The sequence below is a fragment of the Cervus elaphus genome, chromosome 9 (assembly GCF_910594005.1).
Source record: "Cervus elaphus chromosome 9, mCerEla1.1, whole genome shotgun sequence".
NCBI lineage: Eukaryota > Metazoa > Chordata > Mammalia > Artiodactyla > Cervidae > Cervus > Cervus elaphus.
The window spans coordinates 26,990,168-27,010,206 of record NC_057823.1 but is presented as its reverse complement, the minus strand read 5'-3'; the positions used below and the strand labels follow the sequence as shown (position 1 = coordinate 27,010,206).

Genomic DNA, 20,039 nt, shown 5'->3' with positions numbered 1-20,039 from the left:
TGAAAATGGAAGGATGACTCAAAGGGTAGATACGAGTTCTCAGAGGGTAGAGCCCAGAGCTATGGAGAGTTATTCTCAGACCTTCAGACATAGTCAAAGAACTTTATATTTTGACAACAGGATTTCAGAATTGCTGTGAACAAGTGCCTTCTTTTCTTCCTTTTGAGCATAAATGTCTATAGCAATTATCCTCTGCTTGTTCTACCACAATATAGTGGGGGTATTGAGAGGCAGATAAATTGCTCCTTTAGATTCACAAATGTATATATTGAGAGAAGGACTAAATTCAAGGAGCTCTCCTTAATGAACTTTGAGCTAATGTTCAATAAGATGAACCTTTTGATAGGAGACTTCCTCTAAGTCAATGTATTTTACACATGAAGGGAGTGCAGATAACTTTTTGCCAGAGGTCATAAGTGCCTTCTTACGGTCTTAAAAATATGTTCATAAATTCTTCGCTACTTCTCCCTTTGAGTGTGAGCTGGATGTAGTGATTTGCTTCTAATGAAGAGAATATGGTGGAAATAATGGTATGTCATCTTCAATATTAGGTTATAAAAAGACCATCGCTTCCAGTTTTGGTGCAGTATCTCTCCTGTATCACTTGTTCAGAGGCAACACATGCAATGAGAGGCCCTATGGAGAAGTCAATATGACAAAGATTCCTGTCAACTGTTACAAGACTTTGAAAATAGAACCTCTATCTTTATTAAGTCTTCAGAAACCATAGTCTTGATCAGCAGTTTGACTGAAATGTTGTGTGCAACCCTGAGCAGAAATATTCAGTTTCGCTACTTCTAGATTCCTGGTCCTCAGAAACCATGTGAGATATAATGTTTGTTGTTTCAAACTGCTAAGTTTGTTATGCAGCAATAGCTAATCACTACACTCTCTATGTGGGCTTCCCGGGTGGCACTAGTGGTAAAGAACCCACCTGCCAATGCACGAGACGTCAGAGACGTGAGTTCGATCCCTGGGTGGAGACGATCCCATGAAGGACGGCATGGCAACCCACTCCAGCATTCTCGCTTGGAGAACACCATGGACAGAGGAGGCTGGGGGACTACAGTCCATAGGGTCGCAGAGTCTCACACAACTGAAGTGACTTAGCATGCATGTACACTCTCTATGCTACTCTCTCCTCTCTGGTATATGGTGGCCTGTAAATTCTAGCCATCTTGCTCTGTCTTCTCAACTCAGCAAGTCTTCAGGACTCTTTAGATTTCTCTTCCCTGTGCTGAAGCTTCTAGGTTGCTACTAGGTAGTATGCTGGGGAAAACAGTGCTTTTTACATTTCGTCTGTTTTCTAATTGCTTAAGACGAGAATTAAATCTGGTTCCTGTTACTCTATCACAGCCAGAACTAGCTTAAGTCTTGATTTCGATTTACATGTGAGTGCTACCGGGAGTTGATATCCTCATGCAGCTCAGTGAAAGGGTTCTTTGTATTTTCCTAAGATTTTAAGGGTTTTTTGGAGTCAGGAAAGGATTTGAGACTAGCTTTAGGTCGTGAGAGGCTTAGGGCCAATGAATGAAGAAAATGATGAAGAGCTGAAGGCCTCAAAGTCAACTTTCTACATAGAGAAGCATGGGTTATAAAATGCAACATGTGAGCACCCAGTGTATAAGAACAGTTGGTTCCACTTACTCTGATACTTTGTCACTTACCTCCACCCCATAAAAGAGGGCTTGGTTGACGCTAGCTACCATCTGGTGACATATGTAGTGACCTGTCTTAACCAACATATTTTTCCCAGCTGCTCTTTTCTTCCTCTAGAGTTGGTAATGCACACACATGTCACAGTCCTGCCTTTTCTCCTCTATTTCATCATGTACAATCCAATTAATTCCAAATCAGGCTAGTTCTTTCTTTTTCACGTACATACATACTCAAATCCAATTTAACTGATGCTCTTATTTGCACCTCTTAAATCTCTTCTACTTAATCAAAAAATCTTCACACAGGTCATTTCTCTCTCAGACTTACTCTCTAAGATAGATAAATCATGCTGATAGTAACTGATCACCAACAGATATAGCCTTGTAATTCTGGATCAAGGAACTGGAATCAAATACCACACAGAAATCAATCTCTATCATCTTCTAAAGCATCTTAGAGAATTTCCTGAGAATTTCCACACGCATTTGGTAGATAAATCTCTGTATTAGACAGGGTGATGTAAAGAAAGATATACAAAAGAAATAATTCCTACCTTTCCAGAAAATTGATAGTCTAGTAGAAGAAATATTTACACGAGTCATTACAACCCAAATGATTTATAAAAGCCTTTGAAAATAGACAAATAAATTATAACAGTATTTCAAATAGGAGAAAGAGTAGAACCAGCTGGGAGTTAGGCAAACTTTTCTGTAACAATCAGTATTAACCTTTACTGTAAGGAATTGGAATGGTTAATGGCTGTTATACAGTTGGAGAAAAGAAAAGGGAAAGATGAGAACTTACATAGGCAATCTGTGCTTTTAAATATATTTAATCATACAGCTCATCTAGTTTTAAGGAATCACAAATGTACTCCAATAAATACACACAATTCAATATGCATTCCTTCTACAGCTTTACATTTTTGTTGACGTTTTGGTTAAAATTACATGAGAAACACTTTAAGATTCAAATCCTTGTGGAGGTGTTTCGTTGAAACTAACCTTCAGTGTTAAAAATTTGCTTTATTTCTTAAAAATAAACTGCCTCTGATTTCTTGCCTAGTTTTAAGTCCATATAATTGAGTCCCATAAAAATGAGGGTGTAGGCGCCTAAGCAAACCAGATACTTCTTGAGTGTCTGGAAACCCACACCCACCCTAGTTACTCCAGCTCTAGAGATTTTACAAGACAAGGTCTGGAGACAGACACACCTAGAGTGTCTTTGTGCTTGTTTTGAAATTCTGGACAACTCAAAGAAAGTATTCTAGGACCCTGCTTATTCAAACAATGGGTTTCCTTTGAAATAAGATCATCTGCCTCCCTCAAAGACAGAGTAGTCACCTTTGACACTAAGAACAGAAGGTAAAACAACAAAGGATGTGGGGAACCAACCTCAGTGCTGGAATTTTAAAAAACTGATTTGCATTAACTCTTATTTACAGGCGTCTGGCCTAGTTCGGAGGCTGCAAATGGCAGGTTAGATCAATCACCCTGGAGCCTGATGTGAAAGTTTTGATGTGACTAAGAGAAAGGTGCAGAGCAGGGAGTAGGAACTATGAAGAGCTGTCACAGAGGAAGCAAGAATATTTAAGGTTGAACTGCCCTTCAAAGACAGGAGTAAAAACACCTTTCTTTTTTTAAAGGAACAACAACAAAAAGGTAAAAAGGGCAAAATAAACTCACTCGGCTTGAGATCTTTAGACTACAGTATTTAATGCTGGTTTCTTTAATCTCACCGTTATTTGGAGTGTGTATGGGGGGGCGGGGGGAAAACTGATAGCACTGACGAATGGAAAGCCAGGAAGATAAGGTGGGACAGGGGGCTCTGAAATGTCAGGGTGTCTACTGTCCTGGGAACCTTTGAAGCACACTCCATGACGAATTACATTATCTCCAGACTTAGAAGACTCCTGGAGACAAAGATGGGAAGACAAATCAAAGGTCGTTGGCAAATGGGGCCGCTGCTTTGTGCTCAAGTCTGCACTAAATTTGGCTTTGTGTGCCGCGCGGATGGGTGGAGAACTCCCCCGAAGGAGGAACCCCTTGTAAAGGGGTGAGGTGGGGAGGGGACGGCCCTTCTACCTGCACACACCTCAGCAGGGAGAAGGAGGTGCCGCGTAGGGATGCAAATCCGCCTCCCGGAATGGCCAATCAGGAGGCAGGTAAGGGAATTTGGGTCCCCACCCCACCCCAACCGCGCGTGTGAGCACGTGTGCAGTGTTCTGGGACCTTTGTCCCGCAAAGTCACGCTTGGCGGGCGCCCCTTCGTTCCTTTTTCTCGTCGGATCTGCCTCAGTCTTTTTTTTTTTTTTTTCTCTCTCTCTCTCCACACCCACCTCACGAGTAGTGTCTTCCCCTCATCCCCTTCCAAATTCCCTGCCGCGCCGCGGCGGGTGGGATCCCGGAGCCAGTCCCGAGGAGGGTGCGGAGCTTAGCACACGCCCGGCTGCCGGGACTGTGGCACCGGCCCCTGGCAGTTCCGCGCGGGTGCCGGCGACGAGCCTCGGCTCGGACACCGCGGCGCTCCTGCCCGCGCGGGGCCGTCCTCCGCCCGTCCTGAGGCAGCGCTGCCCGCCTTGCGCCTGCCGGCTGTCGGCTGACCGTGGCGGGGCTGTCCTGAGGGGCTCCGGAAACTCCTGCGACGGCCAGAACACAGAAACTAAGACTGCTCACCTAATTCGCCGGGGAGCCGGGGCGCTGCGGGGCCGCGGCGCTGCCTGCCCCCGCTCCTCCCCCACCCCACCCCCACCCGTGCTCCGGCGGCCGCTCGGAGTCACAGAGCACCCCCACCCCACCCCCCGGCAGACAAAGGGCCTGGGCAAACTCGCCGCCCGGCCTCCCTGCGCTCCGGGAGGCGGCGGCGGCGGCGGAGGCGCCGGCGGTGGATCGCGCAAAAGGAGGCGCGCGCGCGGCCGGGAGCGCGGTCTGGGGAAGAGCCGCGAGATGCGCCTGACTCACATCTGCTGCTGCTGCCTCCTCTACCAGCTGGGGGTCCTGTCGAATGGGGTCGTTGCAGGTAAGTTCTTCCGTGACTTTGAGCTTGCTTTTCCAACTTCCCCAGCCAGAGACCGGGAACGCACGGGTCGCCAGGGCTGGCGCAACTGTGCGCAGTGAGCAGGGCTTAGCGGGCAGCAATTAAAAAAAAAAAGAAAAACCAGCGTGCGGGTGCTGGGCAGAGGGCTCCTGAGCGAAGCGTACTTCTTGTGGCCTCATGTCAACAACGTGAAATGCTTAGTTTTCCTCTCCTGAGAGTTAATAAGATGTGCAAAGGTACGTTTACAGCACCTGGAGGAAATCTGGGAAGTAAAGAAATTGATAGCGCTGCCTTGCTCTGGCAGATACTGAAGGAAATTTTTTAATTGTGCTGGAGTCTTTGCACCGGTTTTCTTTTCTGCAACTAAGTGCTGTCACCAAACTTTGCAGCCCCGCTTTCCCCCTCCCCCCGCCCCGATAATCGTACTTTTATTTTGAAAATGCTGGGGTCTGTAATCTGATCGCCACACTTAAGGGGTTGTAAGTTTCTGGGGCTAGACGGGTGGTCTCCAGCGCGTTAGCCGTGAGCCCTGTGTGCGGAGTGTGAACTCTGGGATGCTTGTGCTCCTGAGACCGCGGCTCTTTAAGCCCTGCACTTCTGTCTGCCCCGCCCGCAGGGCTGCAGTTCGCCCCCGACCGCGAGGAGTGGGAAGTCGTGTTTCCTGCACTCTGGCGCCGGGAGCCGGTGGACTCGGCCGGCGGCAGCGGGGGCAGCGCGGACCCAGGCTGGGCGCGCGGAGCCACGGGCGGCGGAGGCGTCAGGGCGCCGGCAGCCAGCAGCTCCCGCGAGGTGCGCTCCGTGGCCCCGGCGCCGCCTCAGGAGCCCGTGGAAGGCGGATCTGAGCCGCGGCCCCAACCCCCGCCGCCCGGGGGCGAAGAGGATGAGGAGCTCGAGTCTCACGAGCTGCCGCGGGGATCCAGCGGGGCTGCCGCCCTGTCCCCGGGCGCCCCGGCCTCGTGGCAGCCGCCGCCCCCGTCTCCGCCCCCAACCCAGCCAGCCGAGCCGGACGGCGACGAAGTTCTGCTGCGGATCCCGGCCTTCTCCCGGGATCTCTACCTGCTGCTCCGGAGAGACGGCCGCTTCCTGGCGCCGCGCTTCGCTGTGGAACAGAGGCCGAGTCCGGGCCCGGGCCCCACGCGGGCGGCAGCCGTCCCGCGCCCTCCCGCGCCGCCTGACGCCGCCTGCTTCTACACCGGGGCTGTGCTGCGGCACCCCGGCTCGCTGGCCTCTTTCAGCACCTGCGGGGGTGGCCTGGTAAGCGCCTTTCCTTCCCCAGCTCTCCTCTTCCCCCTGCCACCCCTCCCTCTCCCCTTGTAGACCAGGCAGATTTGCCTGCACCTCATCCCGTTCAGAGCGCGCCCTGAATACACCACCCAAGAGCCTCCACTGTTTACCGCCCACGGAACACCTCCAGGGCCGTCGGTGAATCCTAAATCTAATTGAGTGGATAATAGCCTTCTGCTAGATGCTTATAAATTTTTTTTGGAATTACTAGGTAACACTGTCTCCTTGCAACCCTTCCCGCTGGTTTTGTTTCTGCTTTTCAAAATAAGCCCACCACGTGGTGTCTTTCAGGAGATTGGGAGATAACAGGTCGGGTTCACTGCTCAATCTCCTCCTTGGTCCCCCCACCCCCAGTTTCTCATCTATTATCTCATAGTTTTGTTTTTTTTTTTTTCTCATGTCCTACTTCAAAGTTGTCAGAACAGTTCCCCAGGGAGTTATATTCTGACAGCTGTCTGGAATTTAAACACATCCACGCTCACGCAGGACACCTGTTCACTGTTCTTGTGAGAAACGAGTGGAGGAGTTAAGTCAGAGGCCGCGAGCAGCTGACTAATGGATGACAGGAGAATCCAATCAGAACTTGAAGGGTTATGGTTCTATGATTTAACATTTCTAAGGTTTACATACTATTTGGACATAGTGTCTTTTCCTTTTTTCCACTCCAGGGAGAGTAGCGCGGATGAGAGCCTGGCTCAGAGGCCAGTTGGAACTAGAAAATAAAAGCCATTTGCTTTGTCTGAACAATAGGGATTATCATTCGATTTCCACCCCCTCTGTTTTGACCCAGGGTTTGGGATAATTGTTACCTCCTGTTAAGTTGGCCTTTGCTTTGTGGTAGACATAACATGCAATGTAGAATTAACCATTGCTATACATCCATTGCAGTGGTGTTAAGTACATTCACCTTGTGTGGCCGTCATCACTGTGAACTTTAATATTTCTTTAAGACAAAGTCCACAAAATATCATAAACACCCATGTGATTTGTGTCTTCATTTTGATATTCCAATTGAGCCATTGGTGAGATCCACAAGGACTTCTCTAAGAGCAACCTGCTCATTTGGAGAAAAATTCAATAGTAATGGACAGCAGAAAACATCAACACAGTCAAAGCCACCCAAAGCCATGAGGTGGAAAAAGATGGTTTAAAATCCAAGCAAAATGAAACTGGGAATTTTTACCTATGCCCTTCTAAGGTCCCATAGCAAAAGTGATGTAAAATGCTGAATAGGGCTATATTTTGGCAGATGTTCATAATGATGAATATTCAAATATGGACATTTTTAGCCATAAGTGAAAAAAATGACATAGAAAAATTACATGAAATACTTAAAAAAATGTTTTTTGTGGAACTAATGTTTGAATACTTCACTGGGGGAGACATTCTGTAGGGATTTCATTGTCCACTGGTTTTTGGCCAGGGATTAAATAATTACATATAGAAAGTTCCTGATGCAGTAGAAGCAATAGGGGATAAAGCATTTCACTGTTGAAATGTGGGCTTTTGGTCAGATTTTCCAAATGAGCTATGCCTTCTCTCCATCCTTAAAGGAGTGAAGTTACAATTCTGAGTAGGTTTTTCATAGACTGAATAGGAGTTTGACATACCTCCCTGTTTATCATGTTGGACTTTTACTCACTTTTCCTATTAGCCACATATATATATTCTGAACTGGGAAGTCATTGTTGTTGAGGAAAACTGACTTTACCAGAAATATAGTGTAGCAGTCAGACTTGGAGTAAAAAGTTAGGCAAATAGCCAAGAAGGATAGGTTTGTTACTCTAGACTCCACTATGCCAGCCCTTTCCCTTATGAGGGTGGATTAGGAAAGAGAAAGCATAATCTGTTATCTGAGCTCTGACATTGGCCTATTCCCTGATGATTGACAAGTCCCTTACCTCTCTGGGATTGTTTTCATAAGTAAAATGAGAGTATCTGATGATTTAATTAAAATTGGATGATAGAATGAGAATTTTCCTGCATGCTAAATATATTCTAGGGCCTACCTTAGGGGCTTGCAGATTAGAACATCATATACAAGTGGATAGGATGTAAGTAGTCGTGAAACAGTGGCATACCAGCATGATAAATCAAATGTATGCCTGAGGCTAAGTCATACTTAGGGAGTTTGGGAAGGCTTCCCAAGGGCAATAGAGGTTCAGTGGACTTTGAAGCATGAGAAGCCGAATTTCTCCAGGCACGGAAGGGCTGGTAATGCTGAGGATGGAGGGAAGAGACTGAGTGGTGTGAAAATGTAGAGCCTATCAAGGGAGTGGAAAAAAAAAAATGTTTCCTCTGAGGAGACCAGAAAGTGCAATAAGGGAAAGTGATCCTAAACTGTCAGGTGAGAGCAGACCTCAAACGTCTTGTCTGCTAGAACCTGGGCCATTTCTGTTCAACTGTTGATTATTGTAGGACTACATTGTTGTCCCTCTCTATTTCCAAAATTCTGTGATCCAGTAATTCTGATGTGAGGCATCATGATGTCGTTATATGAAGGTGCATTGTTCATAAATGCAACTCCTTTAGTTTGCACCAGTTTCTTCTCAGTAAAAGCTTTCTGGTTGTCAGTTACACAAAGAAGAGTAGATCACAAAGTACACTTTCCTTGCCCCTTGCTCAATAGTGAATTTTACCCACTTGTGCCTGAATTCTTCAACACCTTTTGCATTATTACATATTTGAAAGGTTCTAAAAGTCTCTATGAAAGAATATAGATCATTAAGGAAAGAGTTATCAACTCTTGCAGAGTGGTGAGTATTTATAAGCCTGGCCAGTTCATTCTCCAGATATCAATTTAACTTATGCTGTGAAGGGAAAAGTGGTTGAATGGAGTTTTGGTTACAGGTTCCGGTATTGCTTCTTCTAAGTACTTAATGTTTCTGGATCTCATTTCCCCTGTTTATTAAATGCACAAATTTGTACTTGTATATCTATCACTTAACGTATGACATGTTCTTATCATTTATTTTCCCTTATTAGTCTCTAATGGGGGCTTCCCATGTGGTACTGTGGTAAAGAATCTGCCTTTCAAAGCAGGAGACACAGGAGACCTGGGTTCGATCCCTGGGTTTGGAAGATCCACTGTAGGAGGAGATGGCAACCCACTCCAGTATTCTTGCCTGGAGAATCCCATGGACAGAGGAGCCTGGAGGGCTACAGTCCATGGGGTCATGAAGAGTCTGACATGACTGAGTGACTGAACACACACATTAGTCTCTAATATTGAAAAATAATCTTATTTGAGGCATATATTAGATCTAATGAGCACATTAATAATAATAAATAATTAAACATTTATTGAACGACCCTTTTGAGCAAGGCATGGTATACAAAGAGAATACAAAAAGAGGATGAGGAAGGCTTAGTATGTTTCAAGGAGATCCCAATCTGGCTTGCCAGTCACAAATATAAATAGGGAAATAAAGTAGGTTGAGTTACGTATAAATGTAGGAATCTCCCAAGTGTTGTGATGATACTCTCTTTCATCTGTTCATTTTCAGAACTTTGTAAGATATCTAGTTTTTAGAGACAACCAGTAAAAGTCACTAAATAAAACTACGCATATGGTAGTTTATTCTGTTTTAAATAGTAATCTCTAAAAAAAAGTACAAGAAAGCAACAAATTAAATTCCGTGAAAGACTGAAAAAATCAGGTTTGTTCAAAATTAACACTTAAAAGAAAAGCACACCTTAGCACTGGGCCAAGATAAACTAGATCAGTGCATTCCTTGCCTATGATTCTCTTTAGATGAACTATTGAAATGGCTCTCAGTAATATTTAGATTATTTTCCCAGAATGATAAAGAGTAAGTACTCAACCTTAAATTTGGAGTTTTGTAAGTTTAGGGTTTTATATAGTAGTTGTTCTGAAAAGCTCTTGATACAAAATCTGCAGCCCTGTGTAATCTTCAGGTTTTTGAATTTACTCTCTTATATAAATCAAAGTATTCTGAGCCATGGCAAGTTTTGAACACATGTATTTGGGAGCATCCTTTTTGGACAAGGAGCCTCACCAAGTACCAGTACAGAAATAGGAGAGGAGGGTATGAGGACAGGGAAAGAGTCGTGCATATCCAGGAGAACTGGACTAGAAGTGGAATCAGTATCCAAATGAAAAAGTGAGACTGCAGACGAGTTTCACACATCCAGTGACTTTGTTCAAGACAAATCTTAGGAATGACAGAGACAATATATTCTAAATAAATCTAAAGCAGTGTTCGAAAAGAATGCTGTCAGTACATCAGAAATTTTGAACATCTCCTGAAAGACTGCAAACTGTGGATCAGATTAGTGGAAAACATATAGGTATTAGAGAACATGCATGAATGGTGGCAGGTATGGCCGAGGTGCTGCTGCGCACGCGGGGACAGAGAGGGCCATGAACAGACGGGCACCCTGGGATGGCAGCACTCCTGGGCTTGTCTGCTGTCTGGTTGTGCCAAGCCACGGAGGCCAACGTGTGTCCCTGGGCAAGAGCGGAGAGGATAGCGGTAGAGCTTTCCTGACATGCACGTGATACAAGAGGACAAAGAGTCTCCACTCTCAGAGCCTGAGCCATTGGCTTCCTGCATCCAGTAGGTGGTCCCACATGTCTCTCCAAACAACTAGAGGCGAGCTGGTCACAACAGATGGGTGAACAGGAAACCATAAAGAAAGGAGCTGACGTCTACGAATATCACACTCTTAAGAAAACAAACCGTATACAAGAGGGTCATCAAACCAGTTGATTAAAACCATGGAGCAACAGTCGTAATAGATGACATAGAATACTTTAACTGAAATATAAGAAGGGATATATATCCTATGGACAGAGGGATCTGGCAGGCTATAGTCCATAGCATCACAAAAAGTGCTCAGGGCTAGTGCACTGGGATGACCCAGAGGGATGGGATGGGGAGGGAGGTTGGAGGGAGGTTCAGGATGGGGAACACATGTACACCCATGGCTGATTCATGTCAATGTATGGCAAAAGCCACTACAATATTGTGAAGTAATTAGCCTCCAATTTAAAAAAAAAAAAAGACACAACTGAGGCTACTTAGCATGCATGGGATAAAATCCAGGACCAGTGCTGTCCATAAAAAATGATTAGATAGAACTCACATTATATGATCATTAGAAATAAAAATTACATAGATGAGCTGATAAGTAAGTTTGTGACCTAGAAGGCAAACCTAGAAATTGTCCCAGAATAGAATATAAAGGACAAATGCATGCAAAATTACAAAAGAAAAGTTGTAAGCCGTGAATCACAGATCTAGATGGTCCAAATTTCTTTGGTGGGAGTTAATTTAAGAAAGTAAATTAAAAGAGTTTTTAAAATGCATACAAATGAGCCCTAAACATTTGATTCTAACATAAATCACCAGAATATACATTCATTAGCTAATCTTTGGGTGTGAGGCCAGACACTATGCCTTTGAATGTAGGTCAGCTAACTGGTAGTCCAGGTGAGGCTTACTCACCATGCGCCAAAACCATTTTCCAATATATTTGGAATAAAAATTAAAAGACAAATGCAAGGCAATTTCTGTGTAGAACCCTGGATGTCTGAAACTTCCAAATCCTGTACAGTTTCATCCCAAACAAAATTATAGCACTTTTTTTTAAAGCCACTTAATCTTTGATTTTTCCAGAATTTTCATGAAATCAGAGACATGTTTTGCACTCCTGTTTCCCAGACATTTGTATTTAAGGTTTGATTAAATTATGTGATTACTAGATGTTGTGAACATGTGTTCAAATATAGCTGATTCTTGGTGAACATGCAGGCTGACTGGTGGGAGTAATTGTGCGCAGCAAGACGAGGGAGGAATTAATTGCTGTGAGCGTTGAGCATATTGCATGTATTGATTCATTCAGTGATTTGAGATGAATTAGCTGATGGAATCTGTGTTGTTTAGGTAGAGGGTAAGAGCTTTCTATGATGTCAATCAAATTTGCCCCAGAGATAAAGGCGGTTGCACACCTTCAGACGGAAGGATCAACCATTAAACTCAGAGTAGCATAAACACAGACCCAAACCTGGACTCATCGTGGCAGAATATTAGAAAGTCAGAGAGAAGGAGAAAAATTCCATGTGTTTAGTAAAGGAAAGATTATCTACATTAAAATTATGAGGTTGATATGAGAGATTGAAATAGAAATGCTAGATGTGAGAAGGTCATGAGTTGATAGCTTCAAGATTTATGAGGAAATGTGAATTTGAATCCTGGATTCAGCCAAACTGCCATTTAAGCCTAAAGGGAGAATAAACTCATTTTCAAAATTGTAAAGACTGAGACTTTACCACGCAGCACCTCCAAAAAGTTATGCAACAGAAAAATCTTCCTCTAAAACCCTTTCCCCGGTTATTAGTATCCTGTTCCAGAGGTGACTCGGCTTCTCAGATAGCTCAATTGGTAAAGAATCTGCCTGTAATACAGGAGAGCCCTGTTCAATTTCTGGGTCAGGAAGATCCCCTGGAGAAAGGATTACCCTATTCTCCAGTATTGTTGGGCTTCCCTTGTGGCTCAGCTAGTAAAGAATCTGCCTACAATGTGGGAGGCCTGGGTTCGATCCCTGGGTTGGGAGGATCCCCTGGAGAAGGGAAATGCGACCCACTCCAGTACTCCGGCCTGGAGAATTCCATGGACTGTACAGTCCATGGGGTCGCAAAGAGTCAGACATGACTGAGTGACTTTCACTCACTCACTCCAGAGGTGACCAGGGTTATTATAATACTTTCTAGTGTGAGATTCAGAGGTAATTGATATGTAAATGAATACATGCATATATAGAGCTTTGTAAAGCCACATTTATCCACACACGCACTGACAGGCAAGATTATCACATATGAGTGTGTAAAGAGAATCTTCTTTCTTTTCTGGTTGTTCTATTTTATCTGACTGCAGAAATATGCCATAATCACCTTAATCAGTTTAGTGTGGATATATATTTGATTGATTCCAGTGTTTTCCTGCTATGATCAGTGTTAAATAAATAGGACTCTGTATGTCATTTTGCCTATATCATGTATAACCTTGTCAAAGGGCATGTGTGTTGGTATTTTGGGGCTAAATTGCCTGATTGCACCCCGTGGAGGTGGGTGCTGCTTTACTTTCTGAGGTCAGCAGAGAACCAGAGTCCATCTTTCACATATGCTGTCACCAGCATGGGTATTATTAAACATTTTGATCCTTGTAAAATCTAATAGGCAAAGAAATGAAGTTACTCAAACTAGTTATAATTTGCATGTTTTTGTATTATGGTGTGACTGACCATCTCCACATTTTTATTCTCATTTCCTATCCTGTAAATTTTGTGTTCATATTCTTCTACTCATTTTTTGTTAGGTTTTTTGTCTTTTTCATTTCTAATTCCAGGCTCTTTTTCTATTAGTATTTTAAAAAGAAAGGTTAATGACAAAATACTAGAAGCTGAGTAGAGACAGTTAAAAAAATACATAAATTTACAAGTCATCTGTACTCTTACCATCCATAGATAAGTGAATATGCCGAAAAGGAAATATAAATATTGAATGGAAATTCACTGTTTTTTTCAAATGTATAGGGAAGCAGGGAAAAAAAAATTTCTTCAATAACCATTTTTGGTTCACAGATTGGCAGAGACTATGAAGATAAATAATATCCAGTGTGCATGCTTGGGGAACACAAACTTATACATTGTAGGGAAGTAAATTGGGTAGAGCCTCTTGTATGGTATATATTTAAATTTTGGACATGCTTATTTTTCAGCAATTGTAGGTATCACTGTTAGAGGAATATTCACATATTTGCAAAAGATTTATGTATAAGCCTATTCATTGCAGCATCGTTCCTTGTTTCAAGGTCTTTATAGTTTTTAAGGAACTATCACTTTGCCTCAACTTGTCCTGCCTGTGTTTTGCACTAATTGAGTGAGTTTTGCACTTAGTGAGTGTTCAGTGTTTTATCAGCTTTAAATGCACATCTCCTTAAGACATCCTCTGATTTTCCAATTTAAAACTTAAAACGCCATGGGTGATCATGTTTCTGCTGACAGTGACACTGGAAGAAGTTTCTATACTTAGAGTGGCCAAATGCAGATACTCTGGTCTTTTTTAAGGACGTGATATAGTGAATTCTAGTAAGAAGACTCATTGTGCTGATGGAAAAAGCAATATTATACCTTAAAAGTTAATAACCCCTTTAATCATATGTTAATCTATGTCTTAGGGCCCTAAGAGACTTCAGGCATGGACCAGTTTTGTGAGAAGAAATTTTGTTTATTTAATAATAATTGTTTATTTGATAGTATTTAATATAAATATACACTTACTTGAAATTTATTGACTGAATCGTAAAAGTAGTATACCTTTTTAAATTCAGGAAATTCTGAGTAGTCATCTTAAAACACTTTTTATGCAGTACTAAAACAGAGCACATTTTTATTGAGCTCATGTACAATTGAATGTTTCCGCTTAATTACAGTTACATTTTTACCCAGAAGGTTTTATGGCTTTGTGTTCGCAAAATAAAAACTATCAGAGGAGTTCCAGGTTCCTGATAGATGGGAAGTGTATTGAGTTAGTGAAGTAATCTTGATGGGTTTTAAAGCAATGGGAGAACCAGTAGTCCCTCTTGGATTATGATTTTGGGGGGGAGGATGTTTCCTGAAAGGAAATTTTAAGGTTTCCTCAGCCAAGTGAGGACCATAATTTGATGCAGAGTGCATTTAGGGTGCAGCCGTAGTGAGCACATCATCTTGTCTCCATCTCATCTTTATTCTAATGCCAAGCCTTCGACTGAGAGAAGTGAGAAAATGGGAGCTCAGCCATTTCAATGCTACCCAGATATTCGTACAACATTATTGCATGGTGGTGTTAGGAAGGCCCTTGGGAATTAGATAGTTTAGTGCTTGCCTTTTCCAGCTGATTTCATTTTGTAATTAGCATCCATATATCTGCAATAAATTATTAACTGTTTCGGCTTTAACTCAGATGATCAGGGAATGGAGCTGAGGAGCACAGGCCAGTTTCAGCTTTATTTAAGCAGCTTCTGCTTTCTTACTGCTTTCTAATTAAAAAAGTAAGACCTAAATATTTTTTTTTCCTTCAGAAGCATTTGAAGATCTTTCACCCCAGATTTTTCCTCTTTCCTCTGCCTGGCTTCACCTAAAATATATGACCATTTTCTGCAGTGAGCCCACACCATCAGCTTTTGGCTCATACTTCTTGTTGCCCTGTTTTTTAAAGTCTGGTGTGCAAACACCTGGATCGAGATCATGGCTTTGGGGAGAGGTACTAGGGGCTGGAAATTCTCCACTTAAAAATCAGAATCCCAGTTTGAGCCTCAAAACTAAGAAATATATTTTATAAAAATCCAAGGTAATTCTTGTACAAGCTCAAATTTGAGGGCAGCCACGCTAGTGGCTCGGAAAACTCCAGAGCTCAGGAGCTTTAAGGATTGGATTTGCATGCATCAAACTTCATATCCTCTGTGTCTTGGATGAATTTTAATACTCTTTTACCTTCAGTTATAGTAAACTTGGATACCTCCTGTCCTTCCTTTAACGTCTTTCCAGGAACCCACTCAGATGCCATTGAGCTAGAAAGGATTTTATGACTCAGTTATTCAATAATCTATAAATATGAACTAGTTGGGCGATGATATAATGGGACCTAAATGCTGGTATGAACGTTTTCCTACTCTTTAGGTGAAAAAGTATTCAGAAGTTGAAACTTACTTCCTATTTTAGAATTTAGAAGTAAGTAGAACTTAATTATTTCAAATTGTCATCAACAGTTTTATGGATAATACGTTGTTCAATTGCTCAGTTGTGTCCAACTCTTTGTGACTCCATGGACTGCAGCGTGCTAGGCTTCCCTGTCCTTCACTATCTCCTAGAGCTTGCTCAAACTCATGTCCATTGAGTTAGTGGTGCCAGCCAACCATCTCATCCTCTGTCGTCCCCTTCTCCTCCTGCCTTCAATCTTTCCCAGCATCAGGGTCTCTTCTAATGAGTCAGTTCTTCTCATCAGGTAGCCAAAGTATTGTAGCTTCAGCATCAGTCCTTCTAATGAATATTCAGAATTTATTTCCTTTAGGATTGACTAGTTTGATCTCTTTGTAGTCCAAGGACTCTCAAGAGTCTTCTCCAGCACCATAGTTCAAAAGCTTCACTTCTTTGGCGCTCAGCCTTCCTTATGTTCCAGCTCTCACATCCATACATGACTATTGGAAAAACCATAGCTTTCTCTAGAAAGGAACCATTCCTTCTCTAGAAAGGAACCATTCCTTCTCTAGAAAGGAACATAGCCCTGCTGACATCTTTACTTTGGCCCAGCAAGACCTGGGTAGGACTTCTATCCTATAGAACTCTAAGCAAATAAAATTGTGTTGTTATAACCCACTAACATCACTTCTTTGGTGCTCGGTCTTCTTTATGGTCCAACTCTCCCATCTGTACATGACTACTGGAAAAACCATAGCTTTGACTATAGGGACCTTTGTTGGCAAAGTAATGTCTCTGCTTTTTAAAACACTGTCTAGGTTTGTCATAGCTTTTCTTCCAAGAAAAGCAGGAGATTTATTCCAGCTTCTGTAATAAAATGAAATTTATTAGAAATAAAGGAAGAAACATACCTTCAGAGTGAAAGGGATCTCAGATACCACCAAGTTTAGTTGTGGCTAAATGAAGACTGAAGCACATTGTAGAGGAATATTAAAATTTACATGAGAAAATTGGAAACTCATTTTGAGAGATTATCTGAACTGGAATGGCAAAACAGTATAGTTAGATTAAGAGACTTTGAAGATGTATGAGAATTCAATGGTAAACTATCTCAAACGGCAAAAGGAACCTAACAAGTCTTATCTACTTATTCACATTGCAAGAATTTGGATGTTAAGAGTCCTGTAAAACATTAGGGTTAACAGTCAAAAACCATTACCTTGCTAAGAGGAGTGGCCAGGCAGATAATTATATCAGCTAATGTGATTAGTGCAAATTGTCTATCTCTGTTATAATTTGTAATTGAACGCATGTAAGAGCAACTAAAATGTGATAGGTACATTTCCATTATAAATGTATTATGTTACCAGCAAATATTTTAGCGTGCCCAGTTCAAAGATAGGCAGTTCAATTATGGACAGGAACTTATGTATAAATAGCATAGGGTCTTCCTGTTTTTGTGTGGTTGTGTGCTTATGGATAAATAGAACTTCAGTAGTTTATTACAACAAAATGGAAAGTCTGAGTAATTTATTGTGGGAATAACAGTTATGTTTACATACACTTAGCAAAGTATAAGTCTGAGTAATTCATTGTGGAAGTATCTGTCTTTTAAAATTTAATTATTTAATGCCCCATGTTATTTATTAACATGGATAATTGCATGTTTGTAGATTTCCAGTTAAAATTTTGTCACTTCAAAATAGATGGTTCTAATTAGTAATGTTTTTGAAAGTATTGAATTGTTATTTTATGATGAAAGTTCCTACATAGAAATTTTTCTAAGTAAAACTTAATTATTTCTCATTAGTAAGATAGATTCATGAATGTGTCAAGCTAATTTTTCTAGGACAAATCATTATTTAACCTGTGACAATTCTAAAGGATATTGTGAATGCTTCCCCCACAGTATCTTTTTTCTGGTATAATTTACATACCATAAATTCATCCCAATGTACAATTCAGTGACATTTTTTGTCTGTTTAGAGAACTTCACAACAATCACCACAATTCAGTTTTAGAACATTTCTGTCACCCCAGAGGTGTCCCTCATATCTATTTGCAGTCATTCTGCTCCAACCCCTAGTTCCAGGCAGCTGTTCATTTGCTTTTTCTTTTATAGATTTACCTTTTCGTTTCATGTAAATGAAATCATATAAAATTTGTTTTTTTGTGTCTGGCTTCTTAAACCTAGCATGTGTTTGAGGTTCATCCTTGTGGTAGCATGTATCATTAGTTCATTCTTTTTTTTGCTTAATCATAAGTCATTCTTTTTTTTTTTTTTTTTTCGTAAGTCATTCTTTATCCAATCATCACTTGATGTACATTTGATTGTTTCTACCTTTTTGGTATTATGAATGATACACAAATATGTATAAATCATTGTGTAGATACATATTTTCATTCCTGTTGGATAGATACCTAGGAGTGGAATTGCTGGGTCATATGGTAAATTTACGTTTAATATTTTAAGAAACTGCCAAATTCTTTTACAAAGTACTGTACCTGTTTACATTCTCACCAGCAATTAGGATTCCAGTTTTTCTACATCCTCATCAAAACTTGTTACTATCTCTTTTTGATTAAAACTATCTTTGTGGCTGTGCAATGGTATTGTGATTTAAATTTGCATTTCCCAATAACCATGTTGAGGATATTTTATTTTATTTTATTTTTTGAGGATATTTTAATGTACCTTTTCATAGCTATTCATATATTATCTTTGGTGACTTCCTTTGCCAGTTTTAAATTGTTTTTCTTTTTTTTAATTTTCATCTTTCTGTTTAGTTTTCAGAGTTCTTTGTATACTCTAGTTGTAAAATCCTTTGTCAGACATAGGCTGTTATTCTTCTATAGAGGTTTCTGTTCATTTTCCTAATGGTGTCTTTCAAAGATAATTTTTATAGATTTTGAAAAAGTCCAATTTATCTTTTCTTTTCCTTTTATGGAATGTGCTCTTAGTGTTGTAACCAAGAACTCTGTGTCAAACTCAAAGTCACATAGGCTTTCTTTTATGTTTTCTGCCATAATTTCGGTTATTAAATGTAGGTCTGTGATGCATTTTGAGTTAGTTTTTGTATATGATGTGAGATAAGAGTTTGAATTAATCTCTTTGTATATGCAGATCCAATTTTTTCTCAGCATCCTTTGTGAAAAGACCATCCTTTACTCATAAAGTACCAGAGAACTTTTATCAAAAGTTGATCATAAATGAGTTTACTTTTGTACTATTAACACTATTTTTTAAAATCTATATGTTTATCCCTATTTAATACCATATTCCCTTGATTTAAGAGGCTTTATAATATGTTTTTAATTGGGGAAAGTCAACTTGGTTTCCTTTTTAAAAGCTTTTTTGGTCTATTCTGGATCTTTTGCATTTCTGTATAAATTTTGGGACCAGATTGTCAGGATCTGTGAAGCATCTGCTGGAACTTTGATAGGGATTGTGTTTAAAGATAAATTTGGGGAGAGTTTCCATCTTATAAACAATCAGATGCTTTTTCTGCTATCTGAAAATTACTATCTCAGCATTCATTACGGGATATTTTTGAATACTCCATTGACTACTAAGGGACAACATTAGCTACTGATAGCCTGTGTTATAGTGGACATGCTTTAAAATTCATAAATAATTTATGAGAACAGATATTCAAAGTCACTCATTTGGAGTTATGTAAATAAAGTATACAAAACAGGAAATTATAAAGACTTAGTGTCTGTAGGATTAGGACATGAATACACATCAAACTCTGATTTTTTTAAAGTGTTCTATTTAGGTGCTTCTTTATTTACTTATATTTCTTTTCCATCGGCTTCCCTGGTGCCTCAAACAGTAAAGGGTCTGCCTGCAGTGCGGGAGACACGGGTTCTATCTCAGAGTCGGAAAGATCCCCTGGAGAAGGAAATGGCAACTCACACCAGTAGTCTTGCCTGGAAAATCCCATGGACGGAGGAGCCTGGCAGGCCACAGTCCATGGGGTTGTAAAGAGTCAAACACGGCTAAGCGACTTCACTTTCTCCTTTTTCTTTTGTTTATTTATTTTCTTTTCCATATAGTTAGTTCCCTGGGCTATACAGTGGGCCCTTGTTTATCCATTCTGTGTATAGTAGTTTACATATGTTATTTCCAAACTCCCAGTTTACTCTCCCACTTCACAATTTTTCCCTTGGCAGCCGTAAGTCTGTTCTCTGTGTCTGTGAGTCTGTTTTTGTTTTGTAACAAATTATTCATTTTCTGCCATACTTTAGTTTCTACATATATGTGATATCATATGATATTTGTCTTTCTCTGACTTCACTTAGTGTGATTATCTCTAGGTCCATCATGTTGCTGCAAATGGTATTATTTCACTCTTTTT

General features: G+C 41.1%; 1 protein-coding gene across 1 annotated transcript in view; it reads left to right on the top strand.

Moving 5' to 3' along the window:
- Window positions 1–3,669: 3,669 nt before the first annotated feature.
- Window positions 3,670–20,039, top strand: part of ADAMTS19 (ADAM metallopeptidase with thrombospondin type 1 motif 19) — a 261,863-nt gene continuing 245,493 nt past the window's right edge. Inside the window, exons 1-3 of the mRNA XM_043912190.1 lie at window positions 3,670–3,719; window positions 3,869–4,677; window positions 5,312–5,949. Of these exons, the coding sequence (XP_043768125.1) occupies window positions 4,605–4,677; window positions 5,312–5,949 (711 nt within the window). The 5' untranslated portion in view covers window positions 3,670–3,719; window positions 3,869–4,604. The remainder of the gene's footprint in view (window positions 3,720–3,868; window positions 4,678–5,311; window positions 5,950–20,039) is intronic.